General features: G+C 40.8%; 1 protein-coding gene across 1 annotated transcript; it reads left to right on the top strand.

Moving 5' to 3' along the window:
• The first annotated feature begins 2,514 nt into the window (after positions 1 to 2,514).
• On the top strand, positions 2,515 to 7,300 carry LOC120865832 (beta-defensin 109-like). The gene is made up of 2 exons (XM_040243229.1): positions 2,515 to 2,762; positions 7,004 to 7,300. The coding sequence occupies exons 1-2, from the start codon at positions 2,672 to 2,674 to the stop codon at positions 7,207 to 7,209; spliced, it is 297 nt and encodes a 98-aa protein (XP_040099163.1). The 5' UTR covers positions 2,515 to 2,671; the 3' UTR covers positions 7,210 to 7,300.
• The last annotated feature ends 16,596 nt before the right edge of the window (positions 7,301 to 23,896 follow it).

Raw genomic sequence — 23,896 nt, forward strand, 5'->3', positions numbered from 1 at the left:
GCTTCCACCCCCAGAACTTTGCTGTACCTTTGAGACCTGGCACCACCATGGGGACAGGTGAAAATATGGAGGAGTTCCAGTCATGCAGAGAAGGCTTCATCATCATCCCTTACCGTCTGAATTATAAAACGGTGGGCCCTGATACTGAGTGATGGAAAAAACCCTGTCTGGCTCTGCTCCTGATGAGTTCATATAACCCCAACTTTTACCTGGGTTCATTCAAAGTCAGCTGCCATCTGATAACCCTACAGCCAAACCTTTGCCCTAAGGAGTGGTCCAAAAGTAGAAGAAAAACAACCCTGCCTGAGGATTTAGATTCTATAAACCAGACCTCTCACCTGGAGATGCTTTTCTCCCCAGCACATAGTTGCCAGTGTTTAGAGATACCTTCAGCTGTTACAACCAGAAAGATGCTACCAGCATCTATTAATAGTAGCCAAGATGCTACCAGCCAAGGATGCTACTGGACATCTTACAATGACAGAAATGACCTTCAAGACAAAGAATTATCTGACCCCAAATATCAACAGTGCTGAGGTTGAAAAACTCTGCTACAGGCTTTGATACAATGATAAGAACCAGAAACCAGAGGCGGTAAATATCTTGCCTCAAGAGCATGTTGTAGCCTCCCTAGAAAAGCCCTAAATAGGTATGAGGCACCCACCCACTCCCATAACTATCCTTCAGAATGGTGAGCCTTTAATTCATGGACAGGCAGGATAGGAAAGTGATTCTTAGATACTCCAGCATAACTGACAGCACTTTTCATTCTTACATATTGCTTCTCTCTTGTTTTTGCTTCTAAGTCTTTTTCAGGGTCTAACCACCTTCTGGCCCAATTATCATCAGATCCCATTGCCAGAATGAATCATCCCCAGTTCAATATCCCTTCCTGTATTTCACTCCGGAACGCTGCTTCCCTAAGTGATTTAAACTCTAAGAAATGCAGAATGAGTTTACAACATAATCACAAGAAACATCTGCATGTTGAAAAAGAACTCTGACTGCTCGAACTTTCTAACATTGCATCCACTGTGACGTCAATTCCCCAGAGTCTCTTTGTTCCACTTGCCCTCTTTGACACCATGCTTCCCAGTAACTCGGGGCCCAGGAAGGTGCAGATTGCATCTCCCAGACTCCTTTGCCGATTTGCTTCAAGGATGGACTCTCCAGGGAGAGTTGGAGCTTGGAGAAGGGGGATGGACTTCCTCACTTTTGTTCCTGTCACTGTTGCTATAGCAACAATGGCTTGCATCCAGGAGCAACAGTGGCCTCCTGGGTCCACATTCTCATGGCGCTACACAACCCATCTCACAATGTCCTCAAACAAGTGTCCTCAACAGCTAGTCAATGCCCCCTTTCACATACCTGAGGACTGACTCTGAAAGGTCTCCCCTCAGGTCTGCAGAGGCACCTGCATGGCTGGGCGGCGTGCCCCCTCCTCTGAGGCCTGAGGACCACAGGTGTCCTCCCCTGGCTCCTGGCTTCTTCCATTTTGTTGTCTCACTGAGGGGTGATATCCACTGCCTGCAGTTGCTTCTGGGTTCCCTTGGCATTCTCTCTGAACAAATCCTGATGTAAGTCCCCTCTGTAAACCAAAGCACTACTCTGTTCTAATTGGCTGGGTCCTGACTGAGAGACCTGCTGCCACTATTGTTTTTCCTGCTGCTGTTACTGATACTATTGCTGTATCATCCTAGAAATCTAGGTAGCAGGCTTAGTTGCCTGCTAAGTCTCTTCAGTCATGCCCAACTCTTTGCAACACTGTGGACTGTAGCCCGCCAGGCTACCCTGTCCATGGGGTTCTCTGGGTCTAGTTACTTCACAATAAATGGACCAAAGGTAACACAGACATTTTCTCACTGACAATTGGTACATCAAATAGGTGAAAAATACATTAAGACAATAGAGTGGGCTTCCCTCCTGGCTCACTGGTAAAGATGCAGGAGACATGGATTCAATCCCTGATCTAGGAAGATCCCATATGCTGCAGAGCAACTAAGCTGGTGCACCACAATTATTGAGCCTGTGCTCTAGAGCCTAGGAGCCAAAACTGCTGAGTCCATTTGCTGCAGTTGCTGAAGCCTGAGCACACTAGAGCCTGTGCACCTCCAAAATTAGAGAAGCTACTGCAATGAGAAGCCTGTGCATTGCAACTAGAGAGTAGCCCCTGCTTGCTACAACTAGAGAAAAGCCCGCACAGAAACAAAGACTCAGCCCAGCCAAAAATAAATAAATAAAAATTAAAAAAGACTGTAGAGCAACTAAAAAGCAATTTTAAAGGCAAAATGTGCAAACATTTTCAATTCTAGACATTATAAATATGAAACAGAACTCAATTTCTATTTTCCATGTAACATAAAGAGGAACTGACTACGTCTTCATCCGCTGACTGCTAAGGTCATCAGTCCCCTGCTGGGAGGGTCTCCCCACAAGGGAACACAGCAGACAGCTCGGATATCCTGAATCTGGGAAAACCATGGCATCAGCTTCTGCTTTCTCATCCGTTGAGTTTCCACCACACCGTGTACTGTTTTCCCTGGAGATTTCCTGTGAAAGACTGAGTTAACTCTCTTTTGGATAGGCTCTACTAACCATGGAAAAACCGCAGGCCCAGGGGACACTATAAAAGACCACGGACCTGCCCGCCCAGAGATCCCCAGCTGAAGCCATGCTGACGCTCCTTCCCTCCAGCTGCTGCTCCCCCGCGAGGCTCCACCTGCTGCTCTCTGCGCTCTTCTTCTTGACCCTCTTATCCCCAGGTAAGGTGGCAGCTGATTACCTGGGTCCACAGTTCAGAAAGCTGCTGGGAAGGTCAGACAAGACCCTGGAATCAGTCTTACAGATTCATAAGCCTAACAGGATGACAACAGGGGAGGACGGTAGAGAGATCATCCCTTCGCCGTTAGCTGAATGTGGACGGCATCACATTCGGCTTTATCCTTACTTTGTAGCTTGGGATGTCTGGGTGAGGCACAGTGACCCACTGGTAAGCAGGTAGATTGGAAAGGATTGGATTCCATCAGCATCTATCATTATACCTATTCAGTGGGTCAGAAACAGATGGACAGAGACCTAGCGACAGGATTTAGTGCAGAGGGTGCGTCCTGGGGAACTCTGTCCTGTAGGTTTGCCTCCAGAAGGAACTGACAAACCAGCATAATAATGAGCACAGCTCTCATTAAGGGAGAGGTGTAGCCATGATTATAGAAGTAGGATGAACATTTCTAAAATCTGAACTAGACATCTTTGGAAAGTGAAAGGAGCACTTATCACTGTATCAGAACCAAGGCATAACCCAGACCTGTCTCATTTAAACTGGCCACTGGGCCATGCTATGCAAGTGGCACAGACCCAGAAAGAGGGTTTCAAAAAGAGAATGAGAGTCCCTAGGGAGGGATTACTGAGAAGATCGAGTGCTGGTCCACATTTTAGGAAGGGCTTCTTATGTTACGTAGCATTGCACAGAGTAGGTACCTCAGCATAAATCTGGAGGCAATTAGCAGGATAACAGAGTTTGGAATACTGATGCATGTGCGACGTGGGAAGAAAACGATTGGGCTGGGAAATGCAGACAGTCACATGGAATGTGAGACTCTGTGACCTTAAATCCTTAGGGCAAAGAATAAATATTAGATCTTTGAGAGGTGCCCGAAAGACTGTAAGACAAACCACCCACGCTGCTATCTCTGTGGCCTCACTTCCCCTCCCTTGTGGTAGGTCCTTACACCTTTGGATTTTAGCTAATTAGCTTTCTTTGAGAACCCAGATCACTGAGGGGTTCTTAAAAACGTGATCTATAAATTCCTGGATGGCTCAGATCATAAAGAATCCACCTGCAATGTGGGAGACCTAGGTTTGATCCCTGGGTTGGGAAGATCCCCTGGAGGAGGGCCTGACAGCCCACTGCAGTGTTCTTGTCTGGAGAATCCCATGGACAGAGGTGCCTGGCCGGTTACAGGCCATGGGGTCGCAGAGTCAGACACAACTGAGTGACTAAGGATGCACACATAAATTACTCAGCTTGCTGTCTTTGTCAAGGCAAGAATATATTTATTTTCTCATATGGGTGATTCCCATACCGTTAGTCTGTAAAGGTCCAAATATGTTATTTCTCCATTAACTTGTACTCACAGTATCTTACCTTCCTGGTCTTCTTTCAGAATAAATTCGTTGCTTCTACTCAGCTTGCCAGGTTCTTACGATCTCAGTTGAGAATGTGTTTCTGCAGCCATCCAAAGCTACTGCTGTAAACCTCTCCTCTTCTTTATCTCAGTTCCCGGGTTCCAGTCTTAACCAAACAGCAATGTGCAAAACCCAAGAGTCAGTCCCCGCGTTTGGACTGGTGATCACAGCGTGACCTTCCAGGAAACCCTCCACCTACCCAGTTGACCAATACTGAGGGCCCACTGCTCAAGTTTCAATTCACAGACTTTTTTCCTTGAAGAAGAAATTATTTTAGGAAATCAACCTATCATTTTCAAGAATAGAAATATTTCAAAGATATTCTTCAGGGTCCGTTTATTTCTATAATAGCAGTCACTTGAAGCACTGAACCCATAATCTCGGCCAGAGTTTAAATCTTTCTTGCAACCTGATCGTGTTTGGTTTGTGTCTTTCAGTTATTTCTCAGTTTCTGATGCATTGATGGTACCCTGTGATTTCTGGCACCCCTGCAGATTCTGTCAAAATGTTACTTATATTGTTCCCATGGCAGTTGGGGAGATATTGAAGGAAGGGTTTAAGTAATCATTGACTTTCCTTCTATGACTTATGGCATGGCTCAAAAATTTCAGAACTATATTCATATAGTATTGACTGGACATTCTTCTCTTCTTTATGATTTTCATGGGATTAAGGCTAGTATTTTACTAGGAAACATTATCTGGAATTTTTTTGTGCAGACAAGCTTTAACTTGGTTAAGGCAACACTCTTCCTATTTAAAAAATAATGTTTATCAGATGTTAATGTTGATTTTCTTTTCCATTCTCCCCTTCAAATACATATTTAAGTTACTTGATCAAGTGGGAATATTGTCTATGTAACTGTTACAGTAAACAGGAACATCACCACCAAATTTTAAGCAGAAAATACTGACATCATTCTTAGCTAGCAATGGCTTTGACAGGCAAGCATAAAACACTTAACGTGATGATAATAAAAACTATCTTATTTAATAGACTCCATCCAATATTAAATGGACCGTGCATTATTTCTTGACTGGTAAAATCTTGACACTATGAAAATTCTCAAGACACAGGTGAGTCCAAGTGAAGCTATTAACTGTCTGTTTCCTAACTCCAGCTCTAGGTGGATTTTCCACTAGAAAGCTAGTTTATTTAGCTCTGCTACTAGAAAGCTACTTAGTAAATTAACTTTTCTAGTATATAAGTCACCAGGAGGAAATAATGGTCTGGACACAATGACCAATTTTCAGCTTTCTAATGTCCTTTACTTTTTTTTTTTTTTACTTTACAATACTGTATTGGTTTTGCCATACATCAACATGAATCCTCCATGGGTGTACATAAGTTCCCACTCCTGAACCCCACTCCCACCTCCCTCCCCATACCATCCCTCTGGGTCATCCCAGTGCACCAGCCCCAAAAAGATATAATTGAAAGGATTATTTAGCATGTCCAGAAATTTAAATTTCCTCTGATACACTCCATGATGAAAATTTCTTTGCCCCTTGAGTTAGGTAGATCATATCTAACTTGGAAAGAAAAAAATAAATTCTACTTTCTGAGCTGATTGAAACATGAATAGATTGAGAGGCTTTCTACTGGTTTAGAATGAACCGGTACCACATCCGAGTGGGCTTCCCAGGTGGTGCTAGTCGTGAAGAACCTGCCAGCCAACGCAGGAGATGTAAGAAGCACGGGCTTGATCCCTGGGTCAGGAAGCTCCCCTGGAGAAGGGAATGGCAACCCACTCCAGTCTTCTTGCCTGAAGAATCCCATGGAGAGAGGAGCCTGGCCCTCCCGTAGAGTCACAAAGAATCGGACACAACGGAAGTGACTTAGCACACGGCACATCTGAGTATCCACAGAGTTGTTTCTCCTGAAACCTCCCCCATCCCTTATCTAAATGGACTGGAGGAAATAGGAGGTGAAAATGCCAAACATTTTAAAAGAAGCATAAGCACAGAGACGGAAGCATAAGCTGATGGAAGAAAACTGCAATGTTAACTATATGAGTCTGCAAGCTTCCTATGACCTACAACCCCAGAATTATCTTGATCCCGTTTAATCGAGGTCATTTCATTTCTTATCAAACTTATTTTTTCCCAATATGTTCCATCCACATAGGTCTTTCTGTTCTTCAAATAAACTAAGCAAAGGACCTTGCTCTCTATACACCTATCATACCCTTATGTGGATAACTACTTGTCTGTTTCATTTTCATCATTCACATCTCAGTTCAAATGCTATATCCTGAGAAAGCCTTTCTTGGTCCATTTTATCAACTCCATCCTCCAGGCTATATCTGGCTTATTATTGTATTCTAACCACTTAACACTTTGTGAAATTATCTCATCATTCTATTTTTCTATGGTAAACTTTTCCTCACTGAATATAAGTTGCTGTGAGAATAAGAAACATTTCTGCCATTTTCACTGTTCTATTGCTAGTACAAAGAAAAATGCCTAGTGAATAGAAGACACTCGACAAATACTGGTTGAAGATCCATATAAAGGAGTAAAATAATGACATTGTGTATTTAGAACATACATTTTGTCCATCCCTTTGTTGTTTCACTTCAACATTTACCAAAGTTATTTTTGAAGCTTAAAGATATAAGGAAAGGAGGGGAGTTTGTCAGTATTTTGGCTCTTGGGTAAAAAGGAGATAGCGAATGTGATGGAGCAATTGGATGGACACTTTGTCTAGTTTCTTTCCTCCATGTAGAAATGCTCATGCTAGATCTCGCCTAATCTCACACCTAGATTTACAGGTTTATATTCATGGGCTAATGATTTTAATGCCTCTCCTTCTGCAGTAAGAAGTGGTATGGGTTCTGCACAAAACCACTGTCTCAATCTGCAAGGCATTTGCCGAAGAGACAGCTGCAAAACGACAGAGGATGTAATCGCCTACTGCAAGAGAAGGTGGAAATGCTGTCGCGCATGGTGGATTCTCATGCCCGTTCCAACGCCCGCTATCTATTCAGACTATGTAGATCCTGTTAAGCCTAAGATAAAATGAAACTTGGAAAAGCATCAAAAATGAAACATGCTTGTGTCTAAAAATTTTAGAATATACACATTAAACACCGCTGGCTTTATTATCAACTTCTATCATCCCTTGTCAATAAAAATAAATAACTATATATTGATTTCAAATCAACCCGAATACTGCTTCTTTGGAACTCATTTCAATCCAAAAAAATCCTCTTTGAAAGAAAGAAAGATTGAGATTGACATACATACACAACAGTGTGTAAAATAGCCAGTGGAAAGTTATTATAAAGCACAGGAAGCTCAACTGGGTGCTCTGCGATAACCTAGGTGGGTAGGATGGGGGTGGGTGGTGGAGGAGGGAGGTCCAAGAAGGAGGGGATGTATGTATACACATAGCTGATTCACGTCTTTGTACCACAGAAACACAACATGGTAAAGCAATTATACTCCAAACAAAGCATAATAAGAAAAAGTAAAGGCTATTTACATAACAAATTTTCAAAAAAAATTATCTTAGAAAGATAAAAAACCAACAGGTTGCAAAAATGAAGATATCATTATATATGCAACATAATAAATGGACACACAGAGAGTTCAAAGGAAATTCAAAAGCCAAATATAGAGGAAATCTAGAAACTGTCTGGGAGCGGAGGAGATATAAATAGGAAAACGAGAGAAAACTGGAACGAGGCAAGAGAAAATAATTTGGGGTGATAACATAGGATTGTTGCTGCATGACAGATAACTAGAAAGAGATGAAACCAGAAAGGAGGAAACGAAAAGTTGAAGACCAACAGAAATAAGTATACTAACACATAAAATCTCAATTAACAACCCCCCTCCCCCCAAAAAAGATATTTAGGTCCTACTGCAATGAGGAAATATTGTGATCATATAGAGATTCTCAATTATTTTACTCCTCTACACAAATAATTTGCTTTTCTAGAAGCTAAACATTTTACTGTAGAAAACATAGGAACCTCTCTCAGGGTATGCTGTCAATATCCCTTTTAAATAGACTTCGGATGTGTCACAACTTCTGACTACAACTTCATCTTCCTCCCTAGAGTCATAAGGTCTCACTTTCCTTTCTTGAATGCCCTTAGGACTTGAGTTCAACCACATACCTCCAAGTTGCTCTTAGAAGGAGTCAGTTTTCAGTTATGTGGAGAACTTTGATGATTAAGGAAGAGTGGTTTGGTAAGTGAAGACTCCCCTTCTCTCATCCTATAATGCAGTATTTGTGAAATCAACTAACGTTTGACATGGGAGATAAGAATATCAGTGGAGAAATGACAATCTCTCCAACAAATGGTGTTGAAAAAACTGGGTAATCATATGGAACACACTGAAATCATACCCCTATCTTATACTACACATAAAAAAAATTAACCTGAAATAAATTAAAGACTTAAACATAAGACCCTATTCATAAAACTCCTAAAAGAAAACAGGGGAAAACTCCTTCACATTTGCCTTGGCAACAAGATTTTTTTGGGACGTGACACCAAAAGCACCAAGCAAAAATTAACAAGTGAGACTTGATACATCAAACTAAACAGCTCTGCACTGCAAAAGAAACAATCTACAAAAATGGAAAGGCAATCTACAGAATGAGAGAAAATATTTGCAAACTATATTTCAGATATGGGTTAATATATACAAATACTTAGGGAACTCACACAACTCAAAAACAGAAACCAAACAACTCAATTTTTTAAAAATGGACAGAGGAACTGAACAGAAATTTTCCCCAAAAAACCATACAAATAACCAACAGGTACATGAAAAGGGTCTCAACATCACCAATTATCATGAAATGCAAACAGAAACCATACTGAAATATTACCAAACACCTCTTAAAATGGCTAGCATCAAGGAGACAAGAGCTAACAAGTATCAGCAAGGATGCGGAAAAAAAAGGACATCTGTGCATTGTTGGTGGAATGTAAAATGATCCAGTCACCATGTGAAACAGCATGGAGGCTCCTCAATAAAGTAAAAATAGAGGGAAAGGCTGCAGGTCTCCTTAAGCTTTTGGCATAGAGTCTTTAGACAATCATGGTGATTGAGGAAATACTATGCTCTTTGACTCTTCTGTTCTCACCAACCTTGTCATATGGGACAATTATACAAAGGGTTATAACGGATGACAACATTTTAGTTTTCAGTGTGAACTCAGTGTATTTACATTTCAGATGCTACTTAGAACAAAATACATATGTGATACTGGCCTCCTTTTTAAAGAAATAAAAGTACAGCTTCTTTTTTCCAGAAATGGACCTTATGCAGTTATTTTCTTCCTCGTATGATAAAGAGTCCCCTTGCAACACAGAGGACTTTTGGGGAACCAGGACTTTGCACTCAACGATCCTTCAAAAGATGCTGCTCAGAGATACTGACCTTTGGAAAATGTGAGAGCCCACAGAAAAAGTACAGGATAAGCCATCTGGTCTCCAGTGGTTAGGTTAATTTGTCACCAGATTTAGAGAGCCCAGGGTTTGGAAACATTCCAGCGGAAGCTGTTTTTATTTTCTTACTTCTTAAGCTTCACTGACTAAAAGGACTCTTGGTCTGCAGAAATAAATAAAAGGCGCTGTATCCCGCTGTTCCTGATTACTCACTGCTCTATCAGGCATTCAACCATGAGACTCCATTTATTGCTTTCTGTGTTCCTTCTCTCTTTGGCTATAATACCAAAAGGTAGGTGGCGAATAACTGTAGACCTGGGTTTCTTAGGAGACCTACTTGGACACCAAGTTATATACCATGGCCATCTTGACTCAGACCCTAACACACAGTCTCAGGGATACAGAGGTCCAACATGAGCATCCTCCTTAGAACTGATGGGGTCCAAACTGGGAAGAAGGACAAGGATTTCCACCAACAGAAAACAAGTTCCAAGAGCTCCATGATTACAAAAGGGGGCTCAAATTTAGGGGGATGGGGATAAGCCTTGACATCTGACACAAGGATACATATCAAGCAGCTTTCACAAGGGCCCCCATCTCCAAAAGAGACAGTGGAAATGGCAGCTATTGGGTCAGACTTGGTTAGTGAATGAAAGTGACCTGGAGTCTATTGGCAAAGGAATATTTGTGAAGGGTGAAAGTTAGGTGTGTAAGAAAGCTCAGGAACAACAACAAAAAGAAATTCTATCAAACTATTAAAAACCAACAGGAAGGAAGGGAATTTGGGAAAAGCATGGAAATTTGGGATGGTGCTTCAGTGGCAAAATTTTAAGTATAATGTAAAATAGGAAGGAAGCATTTTACCAGTCTGAGATACATCCTTGGTGCTCATGATTGAGAAGATGGAATATTAAAGTGTAGATAAAGGAGAAAGGGAATGTGGTCATTTTCAGGACAGTTTGTTCAGATCCTTGTAAAACTGATAAGACTGTTTTTTCCACTGTTCATGGCAGGATGTTCCAATCCTTCAAAATGACACCGGTGTTCACTTGGGTAACTCTTCCTCTTCCTTGAATCATCTATTCAGCTCAGTTCAGTTCGGTCGCTCAGTCGTGTCTGACTCTTTGTGACCCTATGGACTGCAGCATGCCAGGCCTCCCTGTCCATCACCAACTCCTGGAGCTTGATCAAACTCATGTTCATCGAGCTGGTGATGCCATCCAACCATCTCATCCTCTGTCGTCCCCTTCTCCTCCTGACTTCAATTTTGCCTAACATCAGGGTCTTTCCCAATGAGTCAGTTCTTCGCATCAGGTGGCCAAAGTATTGGAGTTTCAGCTTCAGCATCAGTCCTTCCAGTGAATATTCAGGACTGATTTCCTTTAGGATTGACTGGTTGGATCTCCTTGCTGTCCAAAGGACTCTCAAGAGTCTTCTCCAACACGACAGTTCTAAAGAATCAGTTCTTCGGTGTTCAGCCTTCTTTATGGTTCAACTCTCACAACCATATATGACTACTGGAAAAACCACAGCATTGATTAGACAGACCTTTGTTGGCAAAGTAATGTCTCTCCTTTTTAATATGCTGTCTAGGTTGGACATAGCTTTTCTTTCAAGGAGCAAGTGTCATTTAATTTCATGGCTGCAGTCACCATCTGCAGTGATTTTGGAGCCCCGCAAAATAAAGTCTCTCACTGTTTCCATTGCTTCCCCCTTTATTTGCCATGAAGTGATGGGAAGATTCTTCAAATACCATCGAAGATATTCCCTTGTTTGATCTTCGTCTGATCTATGAATATCTTAGGATCTCTGACATACAGTTGTCCCCTCTTGAGGGAGTTCACATAATTCTCATCTTGGCCTCAGTTCCGTCAGAAGAAGATACACTTGCAGTGATAGCTACTGTAAAATTATATGATGTTAAGGACTTAAAATTAGAAGGTAATTTAATGCTTAATTCTTTAATTTTACAGATAAGAGAATTTACATCAACCAAAATAAAAATATTTCACTAAGGTCATGTAGGTAGGGGCAATTGCAGCTGGAAACAAATATTTTTTTAAAATTTTTAAATTTTGAATTGGAGTGTAGCTGATTACTTTTTGCTACTTTCTGTTAAAAGGCCTTCTTTCTGTCAGATTTCCCTCAGAAAATCACCTCCTTTCTGTCAGAAAGGGTCTTCTTTCTGTCACGTTTCCCTCAGAAATTGTCTCTTTTCTGTCATAAAGTGCCTTCTTTCTGTCAGGTTTCCATCAGAAATCGACTTCTTTCTTTCAGTAAGCACTTTCTTTCTGTTAGGCTTTCCTCAGAAAATCTCTTCCTTCTTTCAGAAAGTGTCTTCTTGCTGTCAGGTTTCCCTCAAACATCTCCTTTCTGTCACAAAGTGCCTTTTTTTCCTGTTACGTTTCCTCTGAAATCACCTCCTTTTTGTCATAAAATACCTTTCCCCCACCTGGTTTTCCTCAGAAAATCGCGTCCCTTCTGTCAGAAAGTGTCCTCTTTTTGTCAGTTTTCCTTCAGAAATTACCTCCTGTTTGTCATAAAATGCCTTCTTTCTGTCAGGTTCCTTTATGAAATCTCCTCCTTTCTGTAATGATATGCTTTCTTCTGTCAGGTTTCCCTCTTAAATTGCCTCCTTTCTGTCATGAAATACCTTCTTTTTGTCACATTTTCCTCAGAATTCACCTCCTTTCTTTCAGATTGCCACCTTTTTTCTGTCCTTTTCCCTAGGAAATCTGGTTATAACTGATGGAGATGAAACTACATTGTATATAAGGAACAGCATGAAGGCCCCTAGGAGGCAGTAGTAATTTGTTTCAGAAAAGGTGCAGAAGAAATCTGTGATTATGTCAAAGTAAAAGCTGCAAGATGCAATGCTAAATCTGTAGGAACACTTCAAGAATGAGGTAACTTCTTCCAATGGATAACAACCTGCCTACCGATGCAGGGGACATGGGTTCAATTGTAGTCCAGGCTGATTCCATATTCCACAGGGAAACTAAGCCCGTGTGCCCAAGTACTGAGCCTGGGTACTCTAGAGACCATGCTCCACAAAGGAGAAGCCATTGCATTGAGAAACCTGGCACAGCACGAAAGAGTAGTCCCCGCTCCTCGTGTTATAGAAAGCACAGGCACAGCAACGTAGACCCAGTGGCGCCAAAATTAAGTAAAATAAAATAAGAACAAGGACAAGGCTTCTAGACTTTATACTTGGAAGTAGTAATCACCTGCATTGGTATCACCCAGGGGTTTCAGTTTACCCTCAAAGTAGGATCAAGTAAGGGTTTTAAACAGCCTAGAAGAACTATACAGAAGAAAGAACTCAATGACCCAGATAACCATGATGGTATGATCACTCACCCAGAGCCAGACATCTTAGAGTGCGAAGTCAAGTGGGCCTTAGGAAAGTGTCACTAGGAACAAAGCTAGTGGAGGTGATTGAATTCCAGCTGACCTATTTCAAATCCTAAAAGATGATGCTGTGAAAGTGCTGCACTCAATATGCCAACAAATCTGGAAAACACAGCAGTGGCCACAGGACCAGAAAAGCAGTCTTCATTCCAATCCCAAAGAAAGGCAATGCCAAAGAATGTTCAAACTACTGTACAATTTCACTCATCTCACATGCTAGCAAAGTAATGCTCAAAATTCTCCAAGTTAGGCTTCAATAGTTTGTAAAACAAGAACTTCCAGATGTTTCAGCTAGATTTAGAAAAGGCAGAGGAACCAGAGATCAAATTGCTAACATTTGTTGGATCATAGAAAAAGCAAGAGAATTCCAGAAAAACATCTACTTCTGCTTCATTGACTAGACTAAAGCCTTTGACTGTGTGGATCACAACAAACTGTGGAAAATTCTTCAAGAGATGGGAATACCAGACCACCTGACCCGCCTCCTGCAAAACCTGTATGCAGGTTAAGAAGCAATAGTTAGAACTGGACATGGAACAAGAGGCTGGTTCCAAATTTAATGAAAAACTTTTATGGCATGCAAAGCTCAGAATGCAACACTTCTTTCTTTTTTTTTTCAGTTTTATTTATTTTACTTTACAATATTGTATTGGTTTTGCATACATTGACATGAATCCACCATGGGTGTACATGTGTTCCCCATCCTGAACCCCCCTCCCACCTCCCTGCAGCCCTTCTTTCTAAATATAGATGCAACACCATGCTGCTGCTGCTGCTGCTGCTAAGTCGCTTCAGTTGTGTCCGACTCTGTGCGACCCCATAGACGGCAGCCCACCAGGCTCCCCTGTCCCTGGGATTCTCCAGGCAAGAACACTGGACTGGGTTGCCATTTCCTTCTCTGATGCAACACCATACTCATCAACAAAAAAGGTACCTGTTTTGAATGATTTACTTAGGGTTCCCTGGTGGCTCAGAGGTTAAAGCGTCTGCCTGCAATGCAGGAGACCCAGGTTCAATCCCTGTGTTGGGAAGATCCCTTGGAGAAGGAAATGGCATCCCACTCCAGTATCCTTGCCTGGAGAATCCCATGGACAGAGGAGCCCGGTAGGCTACAGTCCACGGGGTTGCAAAGAGTCGGACACGACTGAGTGACTTCAGTTTCTCTTTCTTTCTGTTTACAGTAAATGTGTATTCATTGAAGTATACCTCCCCCCTGGGCTCCATTTAGAGTGTATGACAGGCATTTGTGCTCAGTTACCAAATTTAGAAGTCATAAAACATAACTATGCCTAGAATTTGAGGCTTTTGAGTAATGTCACTTCAGAGCGATGCTATTTTGTAGTGGTTCTATACCAAGTTGCTACCGATACCATAGCTTAAAATAACAAAGTGTATTATCTTCGACTTATGTTATCTCACTGGGCTAGTCAAGATGTTGCCAAAGCCACATTCCTTCTGGAGGCTCCTAGATACCACCCACATGCCTTCCCAAATGGCATTATCTGAGCCTCCTCCATGGTTGCATCTCCCTCTGGCTCTCTTCTGACTCCATCCCATTTTCCACTTAAGGACCCTTGTCCTGACACTGGACCCATCAGGATAATCCAGGATAATCTCTCTATTTTAAGGTCATCTGATGAGTAACCTTAATTTCATCGGCAACCAGAATTTCTCTTCCCATAAAGCCTAACATATTCACACGTTCCATTGACTGCACATGGACATCCCTCATGGGTCTCTGCTCTGCCCACTCAGAGCTTTGACTTATGCCTCATTCTACAGAGAAAGAGGAGTGCATTGTCATGCAGTCATCACACATACAGTTAACACACAGTCCTTTAATCTCTAACTCATCAATGAAGGTATCTTTATTGGAAATCCATGGTAGGTTCTGTCAGGATATAAGACACTTGAACAAACTTCCGAGGACTTACATGCTAGTGTTCACCAAGTGTGAACTCGGTATATGAGGAAAGGATGTCAAAGTCAAACAAGAACATTTCTCAAGTCTTTACTTGGCAACCCAGCAGGAGAGAGAAAAATGCAATCATGGCCATTGTAATAAAAATGTATAAGAGCACACCAGCAAATTATGACTGTATAAACAAAGCACAATAATATATTTTGGAGGCATGATTACATAGCTATTAAGAACAAGGTGTTTAGTCTTTAGATAGAGCTGGTTTCAAGTCTTGACTAAAACTTTGGAATCAAGTAGTTATAAAATCAAGTGTTATAAAAGCCTCAGTTTCCTCTTCAATAAAATGCAAATAATACCTATTATGATGAGTCTTGTATAAAGCATATGTACAGAGCTTAGAGCATAATGTGGCTCCTAAAATGTGTTCAATAATTACAGTAATTACAATCACTTAAAGTTGGAATTTAAGGGAGATTATATACCACAAAAACTTATCACTGAACCTGTGGCATAAAAAGAAAGAGTAAGAAAGGAATGAATTGTTTTAAAAATGTCTCAATAACCTAAACTTACCCATCTAAAGAGAATCTAGCTGAAAAACTTAATTCCCTGATATTGACACCAATTACATTAAAGATTCCGGTAATAAAAAGGGACTTTCCACCACCCCCCCATTCTCCACAAAAGAAAATGATAAAAAAATGATTTTATTAATCAGAAGTTGATCTTTCCAGTTGCTAATGTAGGACATCCTGATATATACAGAATAGCCTTAACTGGTAAATCATAATAATAGAGTTATAAGAATGGAATTTCTCCAAGTAACTTCCTGTTCAAATGTGTAAACTCATATTTGACCCCAGAGAGTGTGTGTATGTGTGTGTGTCTCTCAAGAAATACAGTTTTGTGATATGTAGTGAATCAACAGAAAATTAGGATTTTGTCCCCACTGTCACTTTGTTCTAGTTCTTTCTTCATAAAAGGTTCACAGCTATAAAGTTGTTGCTTACATTTTATATGCCCATCCTTATGAAATTACACAATGCAAGGATTCCATCGTGCATGGTCAAGCAAATGATGTTTAGAGAATAATCAAATCATTTGGTGTTGACAGGTAGAGCTCTTCCCCACTGACATTTTTGTATCGCATTGCACTGCTTTCTTCTAAACACACTCAAGGGATTTCCAATGCAGGGGGCTCAGGTTTGATCTCTGGTCAGGAAACTAAGATCCATGCAGCATGACCAAAAAATTAAAAAAATAGTAGTAAAAAAATTAAACATACTTAGGTGGAATGTTTGATCCCTCAGACAAGCACAACCTGCTTTCTTTGTATCCTATTACAAAGTGAATCTAGCCCATTAAAAGAGTATAATGGCAGGTCACTCAGGATAAAGCAGCTTTAAAGTTATCGCCTAATCCAACACAGATATGTTTTAAAGATTGGGGCAGTTGGGCCAGGAGAAGGGAACTGAGATTGTGGAAAAAGCCCTGGTGAATGACCCAGTGTGAGAAGGACTCAACGTGTCACCGTCAGCTTAGGAGACAGAGGACAGGAGCATCAAGCCAAGGAATGTGGTGTGTGTGCACACGCATGTGAGCGCTTAGCCACTCAGTCATGTTCAACTCTTTGTGACTCCATAGACCGTAGCCTGCCAGGCTCCTCTGTCCATGGGATTCTCCAGGCAAGAAATACTGGAGTGGGTTGCCATTTCCTTCTCCAGGGGATCTTCCTGATCCAGGGATTAAATCCGTGTCTTCTGCATTGGGAGCCAGGTTCTTTACCACTGAGCCACCTGGGAAGCCCTATGGTGGCCTCTAAAAGATGGTAAAAGGAGGAGGATTTCCTGCCAGAATGTCCAGGAGGAACACAGCTCTGGCAATACCTTGATTTTAGCCCAGCAGGACCCAAGTTGGACTTCTAAACTACACAACACTTAGATAACAAATGTGTGTTGTTGTTAAGCCCCCAAGTTTGTGGTCATTTGTGAAGCCAGCCACAGAAAAACAAGACAAATATTAACTGAGAGGCTTATGATATCCTCAGGTGAACCATAGAGACAGGGAGATTCAATTCAGTTCATCTAAGCTTTTCAGCAAATATTCATTTCTAGTGAGGGCTGCCAGATAAAATACAGGACTCATAGTTAAATATAAACTTCATATAATCAATGAGTATTTTTTAGCAAGAGAATATGCAGTATTTGGTACATATATACAACAAATTGTGATCCACAAAGTCAAAGGCTTTGGCATAGTCAATAAAGCAGAAATAGATGTTTTTATGGAACTCTCTTGCTTTTTTCATGATCCAGCGGATGTTGGCAATTTGATCTCTGGTTCTTCTGCCTTTTCTAAAACCAGCTTGAACATCAGGGAGTTCACGGTTCACGTATTGCTGAAGCCTGCGTTGGAGAATTTTGAGCATTACTTTACTAGCATGTGAGATGAATGCAACTGTGTGGTAGTTTGAGCATTCTTTGGCATTGCCTTTCTTTGGCATTGGAATGAAAACTGACCTTTTCTAGTCCTGTGGCCACTGCTGAGTTTTCCAAATTTGCTGGCATATTGAGTGTAGCACTTTCACAGCATCATCTTTCAGGATTTGAAATAGCTCCACTGGAATTCCATCACCTCCACTAGCTTTGTTTGTAGTGATGCTTTCTAAGGCCCGCTTGTCTTCACATTCCAAGATGTCTGGCTCTAGATGAGTGATCACATCATCATGATTATCTGGGTCCTGAAGATCTTTTTTGTACAGTTCTTCTGTGTATTCTTGCCACCTCTTCTTAATATCTTCTGCTTCTGTTAGGTCCATACCATTTCTGTCCTTTATCAAGCCCATCTTTGCATGAAATGTTCCCTTGGTATCTCTAATTTTCTTAAAGAGATCTCTAGTCTTTCCCATTCTGTTGTTTTCCTCTATTTCTTTGCATTGATGGTTGAAGAAGGCTTTCTTATCTCTTCTTGCTATTCTTTGGAACTCTGCATTCAGATGCTTATATCTTTCATTTTCTCCTTTGCTTTTCACCTCTCTTCTTTTCACAGCTATTTGTAAGGCCTCCCCAGACAGCCATTTTGCTTTTTTGCATTTCTTTAACATCCACTGGATCATGGAAAAAGCAAGAGAGTTCCAGAAAAACATCTATTTCTGCTTTATTGACTCTGCCAAAGCCTTTGACTGTGTGGATCACAATAAACTGTGGAAAATTCTGAAAGAGATAGGAATACCAGACCACCTGACCTGCCTCTTGAGAAACCTGTATGCAGATCAGGAAGCAACAGTTAGAACTGGACATGGAACAACAGACCGGCTCCAAATAGGAAAAGGTGCCGGGGTCCAGCCCCGGTGGATCCAGGGAATTCAAAGGTGGGGACGGTGTCAGCATCTTTGGAAAAATACATATTTAATTACAGATATATAGAGAGATTAGAAATGGATAGTGTGGAAGGAGATAGTGTAGTGGAGAAAAGGAGGCTGAATCCAGATGGGAATTCAGCTGGAGAAACAGGAGCAAGAAAGAAGCGACATGGGGGAATCAGTCTTTCCGGAAACTGATCCAATTTCTTTATTTTTCGGTTTGCTTATATACCTTTTGTTACATATAGGGATGAATACAGAGTCACGTGGGGGTCAGCAGTCCTGACCTTTATCAAAATCAGGTGCTTCACATAAATGTATAAAAAAGGTCTTAGGAATATTACATCATCTTCTGGCCATGAGTGAGACCTGCTGACATTCTATGATCCTTTCTTTCTGATAACCAAAAACCTTATTTCTTCCAAGGGTGTTTTTTCTTAAACCAGGCACCACCTTCCAAATAAAGTTACATTCCTACAGGGTGAGGGTGTAGTGAGTTACAATCAAGAAAGAAATTTATTTAACCCAAGGTTAACATGATTAATCTTAAAGGTTAATACTTATTTCTCCTATATGCTTAAAGGTTAATGCTTATTTCTCCTATATGCTAGTTATATTCATTATAAGGGCAGGGAATATGGAGATTTAGCAGCAAACATCAGCCCAACAAATGAAAATCCTTTCACCAATGCTCCCCTTAAGATCTATCTAGTCTTAAGATAGTGATAAAGTTACATTTTTACATGGCATGGACACAGGGATTTATAATAAAGTACAGTGACATATTACAAAAGAGAAAATTCATTAACTCAAAAAGTCTAGTATTGCTAACATCAAAACTACTATATTTCCTTTTCTATATTCCAAATACATTGATTAATATATTCCCAGGTGCCTAAGGATATGGAGGCCTGGGGCAATCATTGACTCAACAAGAAGAAAAAGCCCTATGCTAATTAAGACTCTCAAAATACTCCAAAACTCTCTGTGCTGTTTATGGTTGAGAGGTAGTAAACAATCATGTGGCAGGAGTATGGATAACCCTGTCACACAAGCTAGTCTGTCAGCAGAGAGGTTTGGCCTGAGACATCCTTGTCCCACCCAGAGCAGGGAATTAGCAGCAATTATTGGCACAACAAATGAAAAACCCTTCACCAATATAATTCCTAACCAACCCACTATACTAATAATTACTAACTCCCCAAAAGAAGTTGCCTTTAGTAAGTCTAAAACATCTCATGCCTCTCAGGTTGGGAGGCTGTAAACAATCACATGTGGCCAGACGAACCTATACAGGCGGGCTAGATAACCTTCAGAGGAGTCCGTAAGCTGAAACACTCTTGTCACGCCCAGGAATTTTTATTGCCTTGGAGCTGCACGTTTACTCCTTCTCCGAGAGAAACGGTTATGGGGGAGGACATAAAACAGACTCTGGTTTGGGGGTAGATGCTCGGGAACAGGGGGTTTCCTGAGGCTTGATCACACCTCTGTGTATGCCAAGCCTCCTTCCTCATGACCTTTGCCATGGGCGGAGTTCCTCACGCTGGCCCCGGCAAAAAGGAGTCCATCAAGGCTGTATATTGTCACCCTGCTTATTTAACTTCTATGCAGAGTAAATCATGAGAAACACTGGACTGGAAGAAACACAAGCTGGAATCAAGATTGCCAGGAGAAATATCAATAACCTCAGATATGCAGATGACACCACCCTTATGGCAGAAAGTGAAGAGGAGCTAAAAAGCCTCTTGATGAAAGTGAAAGAGGAGAGTGAAAAAGTTGGCTTAAAGCTCAACATTCAGAAAATGAAGATCATGGCATCTGGTCCCATCACTTCATGGGAAATAGATGGGGAAACAGTGGAAACAGTGTCAGACTTTATTTTGGGGGGCTCCAAAATCACTGCAGATGGTGACTGCAGCCATGAAATTAAAAGACACTTACTCCTTGGAAGAAAAGTTATGACCAACCTAGATAGTATATTCAAAAGCAGAGACATTACTCTGCCGACTAAGGTCCATCTAGTCAAGGCTATGGTTTTTCCTGTGGTCATGTATGGATGTGAGAGTTGGACTGTGAAGAAGGCTGAGCACTGAAGAATTGATGCTTTTGAACTGTGGTGTTGGAGAAGACTCTTGAGAGTCCCATGGACTGCAAGGAGATCCAACCAGTCCATTCTGAAGGAGATCAACCCTGGGATTTCTTTGGAAGGAATGATGCTAAAGCTGAAGCTCCAGTACTTTGGCCACCTCATGTGAAGAGTTGACTCATTGGAAAAGATTCTGATGCTGGGAGGGATTGGGGGCAGGAGGAGAAGGGGACGACCGAGGATGAGATGGCTGGATGGCATCACAGACTCGATGGATGTGAGTCTGCGTGAACTCCAGGAGATGGTGATGGACAGGGAGGCCTGGCGTGCTGCGATTCATGGGGTCGCAAAGAGTCGGACACGACTGAGTGAGTGAACTGAACTGAACTGATACAACAAATTGCCCATTATGTCTGCAATTAAAATTTAACCATGTCCTGTAACTTTATTTGCTCAACCTGGCAACCTTATTTTTGATTCACATATATGGGACATTCCAGGGATTACCTCTGCTCAACTGAACTGTTTCCTGCCAGCCACACTGAAACCCACTTCTTAACAATTCTCCTCCTGTATTTCAGGTCTAATTTATCATGCACAGCCTGTCTTTCTCTGTGATAATAGGGTTGCTGGTTTCCATCTCTAGTGATGGTATTACTGCCATGAATTGCAAATAAAGGTCTGTGGAGTTTTTGCTAAATGTGACAGTCCTAGAATCATCTGGAGCCTCATATGCTTTGTCCTTCTTGCATTTCACCCAATTTGAATTTCTCCTCTGCCAAAATACATGACAACTATCAGAATGCTGCTTAGAGAGTGATATTCAGGCTCCGACTCTGGGCATAAACATGCTCCCTCTGCTTGTTTTAAATAATTTCATCCCCACCACAGCTGTTGACTCTGCTTTACTGATCTGATCCTTTGATTGTGTAATAAAGCCGTTTGGTTTGAACAAATTAGTGTGTCTTTTCCCATAGCACCTTCCTCTGGCTGATAACTTACACTTAAGAAAATGATAACTCATGCAAAACCGTACATGTAATAGTCTAATGTGTTCCAAAAGAATCACATAGTTCCTTTCAGTGGATTCTTATATTACCAAGGAATGGGAGAATAGGTTTTCCATTTCTGTAGTCAGAAAGTGTAATGTCACACATGCCCACTTATTACAAATTGATGAGTTTCTATTCTTATAGAAGTTATTGATGGAAATGATTTGCTCCTCTTTTGAAAGTGCTGGTCACTCAGTCATGTCCAACTCTGTGACCCCATGGACTGTGGTCCTCCAGGTTCCTCTGTCTACAGAATTCTCCAGGCAAGAATACTGGAGTGGGTTCCCTTATCCAGGGGATCTTCCTGACCCAGGGATCGATTCCAGGTCTCCTGAATTGCAGGTGGACTCCTTATAGTCTGAGCCTCCAGGGAAGCCTGTAACTCTTTTAGCAGGATATAGTGAGGAAGGTAGGATGTTAATTCTAAACAAGACTTAGGGGATAATTGTACATTTATATTAGAGTTACATCTTTCCATTAATACACTTGGGGTTTATTCTAAGATGTGTGCTTTTTTAATGGTATAAGATATTTAATATAGATTCCTCAGATAGCCTTATCACTTGTAATAAAATTTTTTAATAAATGAATAATGTTCAACCATGAATAATGTCCATTTCTGTTCAATGAGTTTTTGAATGATAACAGTGTTGCTTGTTTAGAGTTTGGGGACAGATTCTAAACAATATTAGGTAAAACTTTCCCTCAACACAGTATAATTTTTTACTATATTGCCTATAAAAGAGGTATTATATGCAGTATAATTATAATTCTTACTATATTGTGTTTTTCTTTTAAATAATACTAAGGTAAATGGTTAGAGAAGGGCATATCAACCCAGTCCAGTATTCTTGCCTGGAGAAACCTGTGGACAGAGGAGCCTGGTGGGCTAGAGTCCATAGGTTGGACATGACTGAAGCGACTTAGCACAAGGTAAATGGTGGCGATATTATTGTAAAAGATAAATCTCTTGCAAACATAAACTGTTCTAAATACCATTTTGACAAGTGAAGGAAAAAGATTCTAAGAAGTTAAGGATCTGTCCTGTCGATTTATGGTGGATGATAAGGTTAAGGGTTTATTACAGACAACAAAGATGTAAGGTGTATGATAAAACACAAAACAAAAATAGAAACGATGTAGATTGTACAGCAAGAGAAGAATCATAACAGGTTGAGAAATGAGGGTAAAGACTTCAATACCATAAAGATAAATATCTTGTTTGAAGTGCCCACGACCTTGGCCTGATGCTTTCTAGAAGCCAAATAGCAAAGTGAAATACTGCCACTTGTATTTTTTTAATAAGAATTAATTGACTTGATTGCTAATTGCTTGCTTAGGAGAAGCACAGATATTACTGATAGTAATATAAGACACAAATTCTTGCTTGAGTTCTTCATAAAGAGAATACCAAGTAACACATAAGCCAAATGTCTTATAAACTCCAGACAAGAACCAAGTCTAAACCCCAGATCTGTAGATTTTCCACCTCATTATGTAAATATGTTAGTTTTTTATTCTTCTCAGCAAGACTATAGATTCCCTTTACATCATTAGTTTCTTCCACCCTTCAATCAAGATAATATACATGGTTTTTCTAAGAATGACAATTCCCTCAGATCATATCTCAAGGTAACTTTTTATTATATGTTAATATAATAAACAAATTAAAAATGTTTAATGTTAAAAAAATTGTTCAATGTTCACCTAGACGGAAAGCTCCCAGATGATGATGAGTTCCAAGGATGGAATATAATATAGACAGAAGTCAATCACTTTGATGGATGAGCTATAGACCGCTGTTTTAGCTTTAGTATAAACGGAAATATCTATACTGAGTTCCTGGTCTCAGGTTTTTGCATAGATACATATGAAAAACTGCTGTAATTTGGCAAGTATACTTATTAAGTTTTAGTAAGGATTGCATTTTTAGACAAAAGTGAAGCTGGACAGGTCGTAGCATGTAGATTCTGTGAATGAGCTTAAATGGGATCCTGCAAAGCTGCCTTGGACAGTGTCCCGCATCCTTACACGAACAGCCTGGTTACCAATCTGTCATACTTCCAGGTTGGCATTGAATAAGCAGGAAGATACACCATTTCCAAGTGTAAATAAAATGCTTATTATCTTGATCCTAGTTGAGTCATTTTTAAATGCAAAAATTAAATACTTGAAAACACAGGATTCCTTGTAAGCTTGCTATTAGTTGAAATAAAAATCCATTGTCTCACATCAACCTAGGATTTTCCTCTGCTGCTTCACATAATTTTCCTGCTTTGTACCAAGGAGATCAAACCAGTCAATCCTAAAGGAAATCAGTCCTGAATATTCATCAGAAGGACTGAGGCTGAAGCTGAAACTCCAATACTTTGGCCACCGGATGCGAAGAACTGACTCATTGGAAAAGACCCTGATACTGGGAAAGACTGAAGGGGGGAGGAGAAAGGGATGACAGAGGATGAGATGGCTG

This window comes from Oryx dammah, unplaced genomic scaffold (assembly GCF_014754425.2).
Source record: "Oryx dammah isolate SB20612 unplaced genomic scaffold, SCBI_Odam_1.1 HiC_scaffold_7, whole genome shotgun sequence".
In the NCBI taxonomy this organism is placed as follows: domain Eukaryota; kingdom Metazoa; phylum Chordata; class Mammalia; order Artiodactyla; family Bovidae; genus Oryx; species Oryx dammah.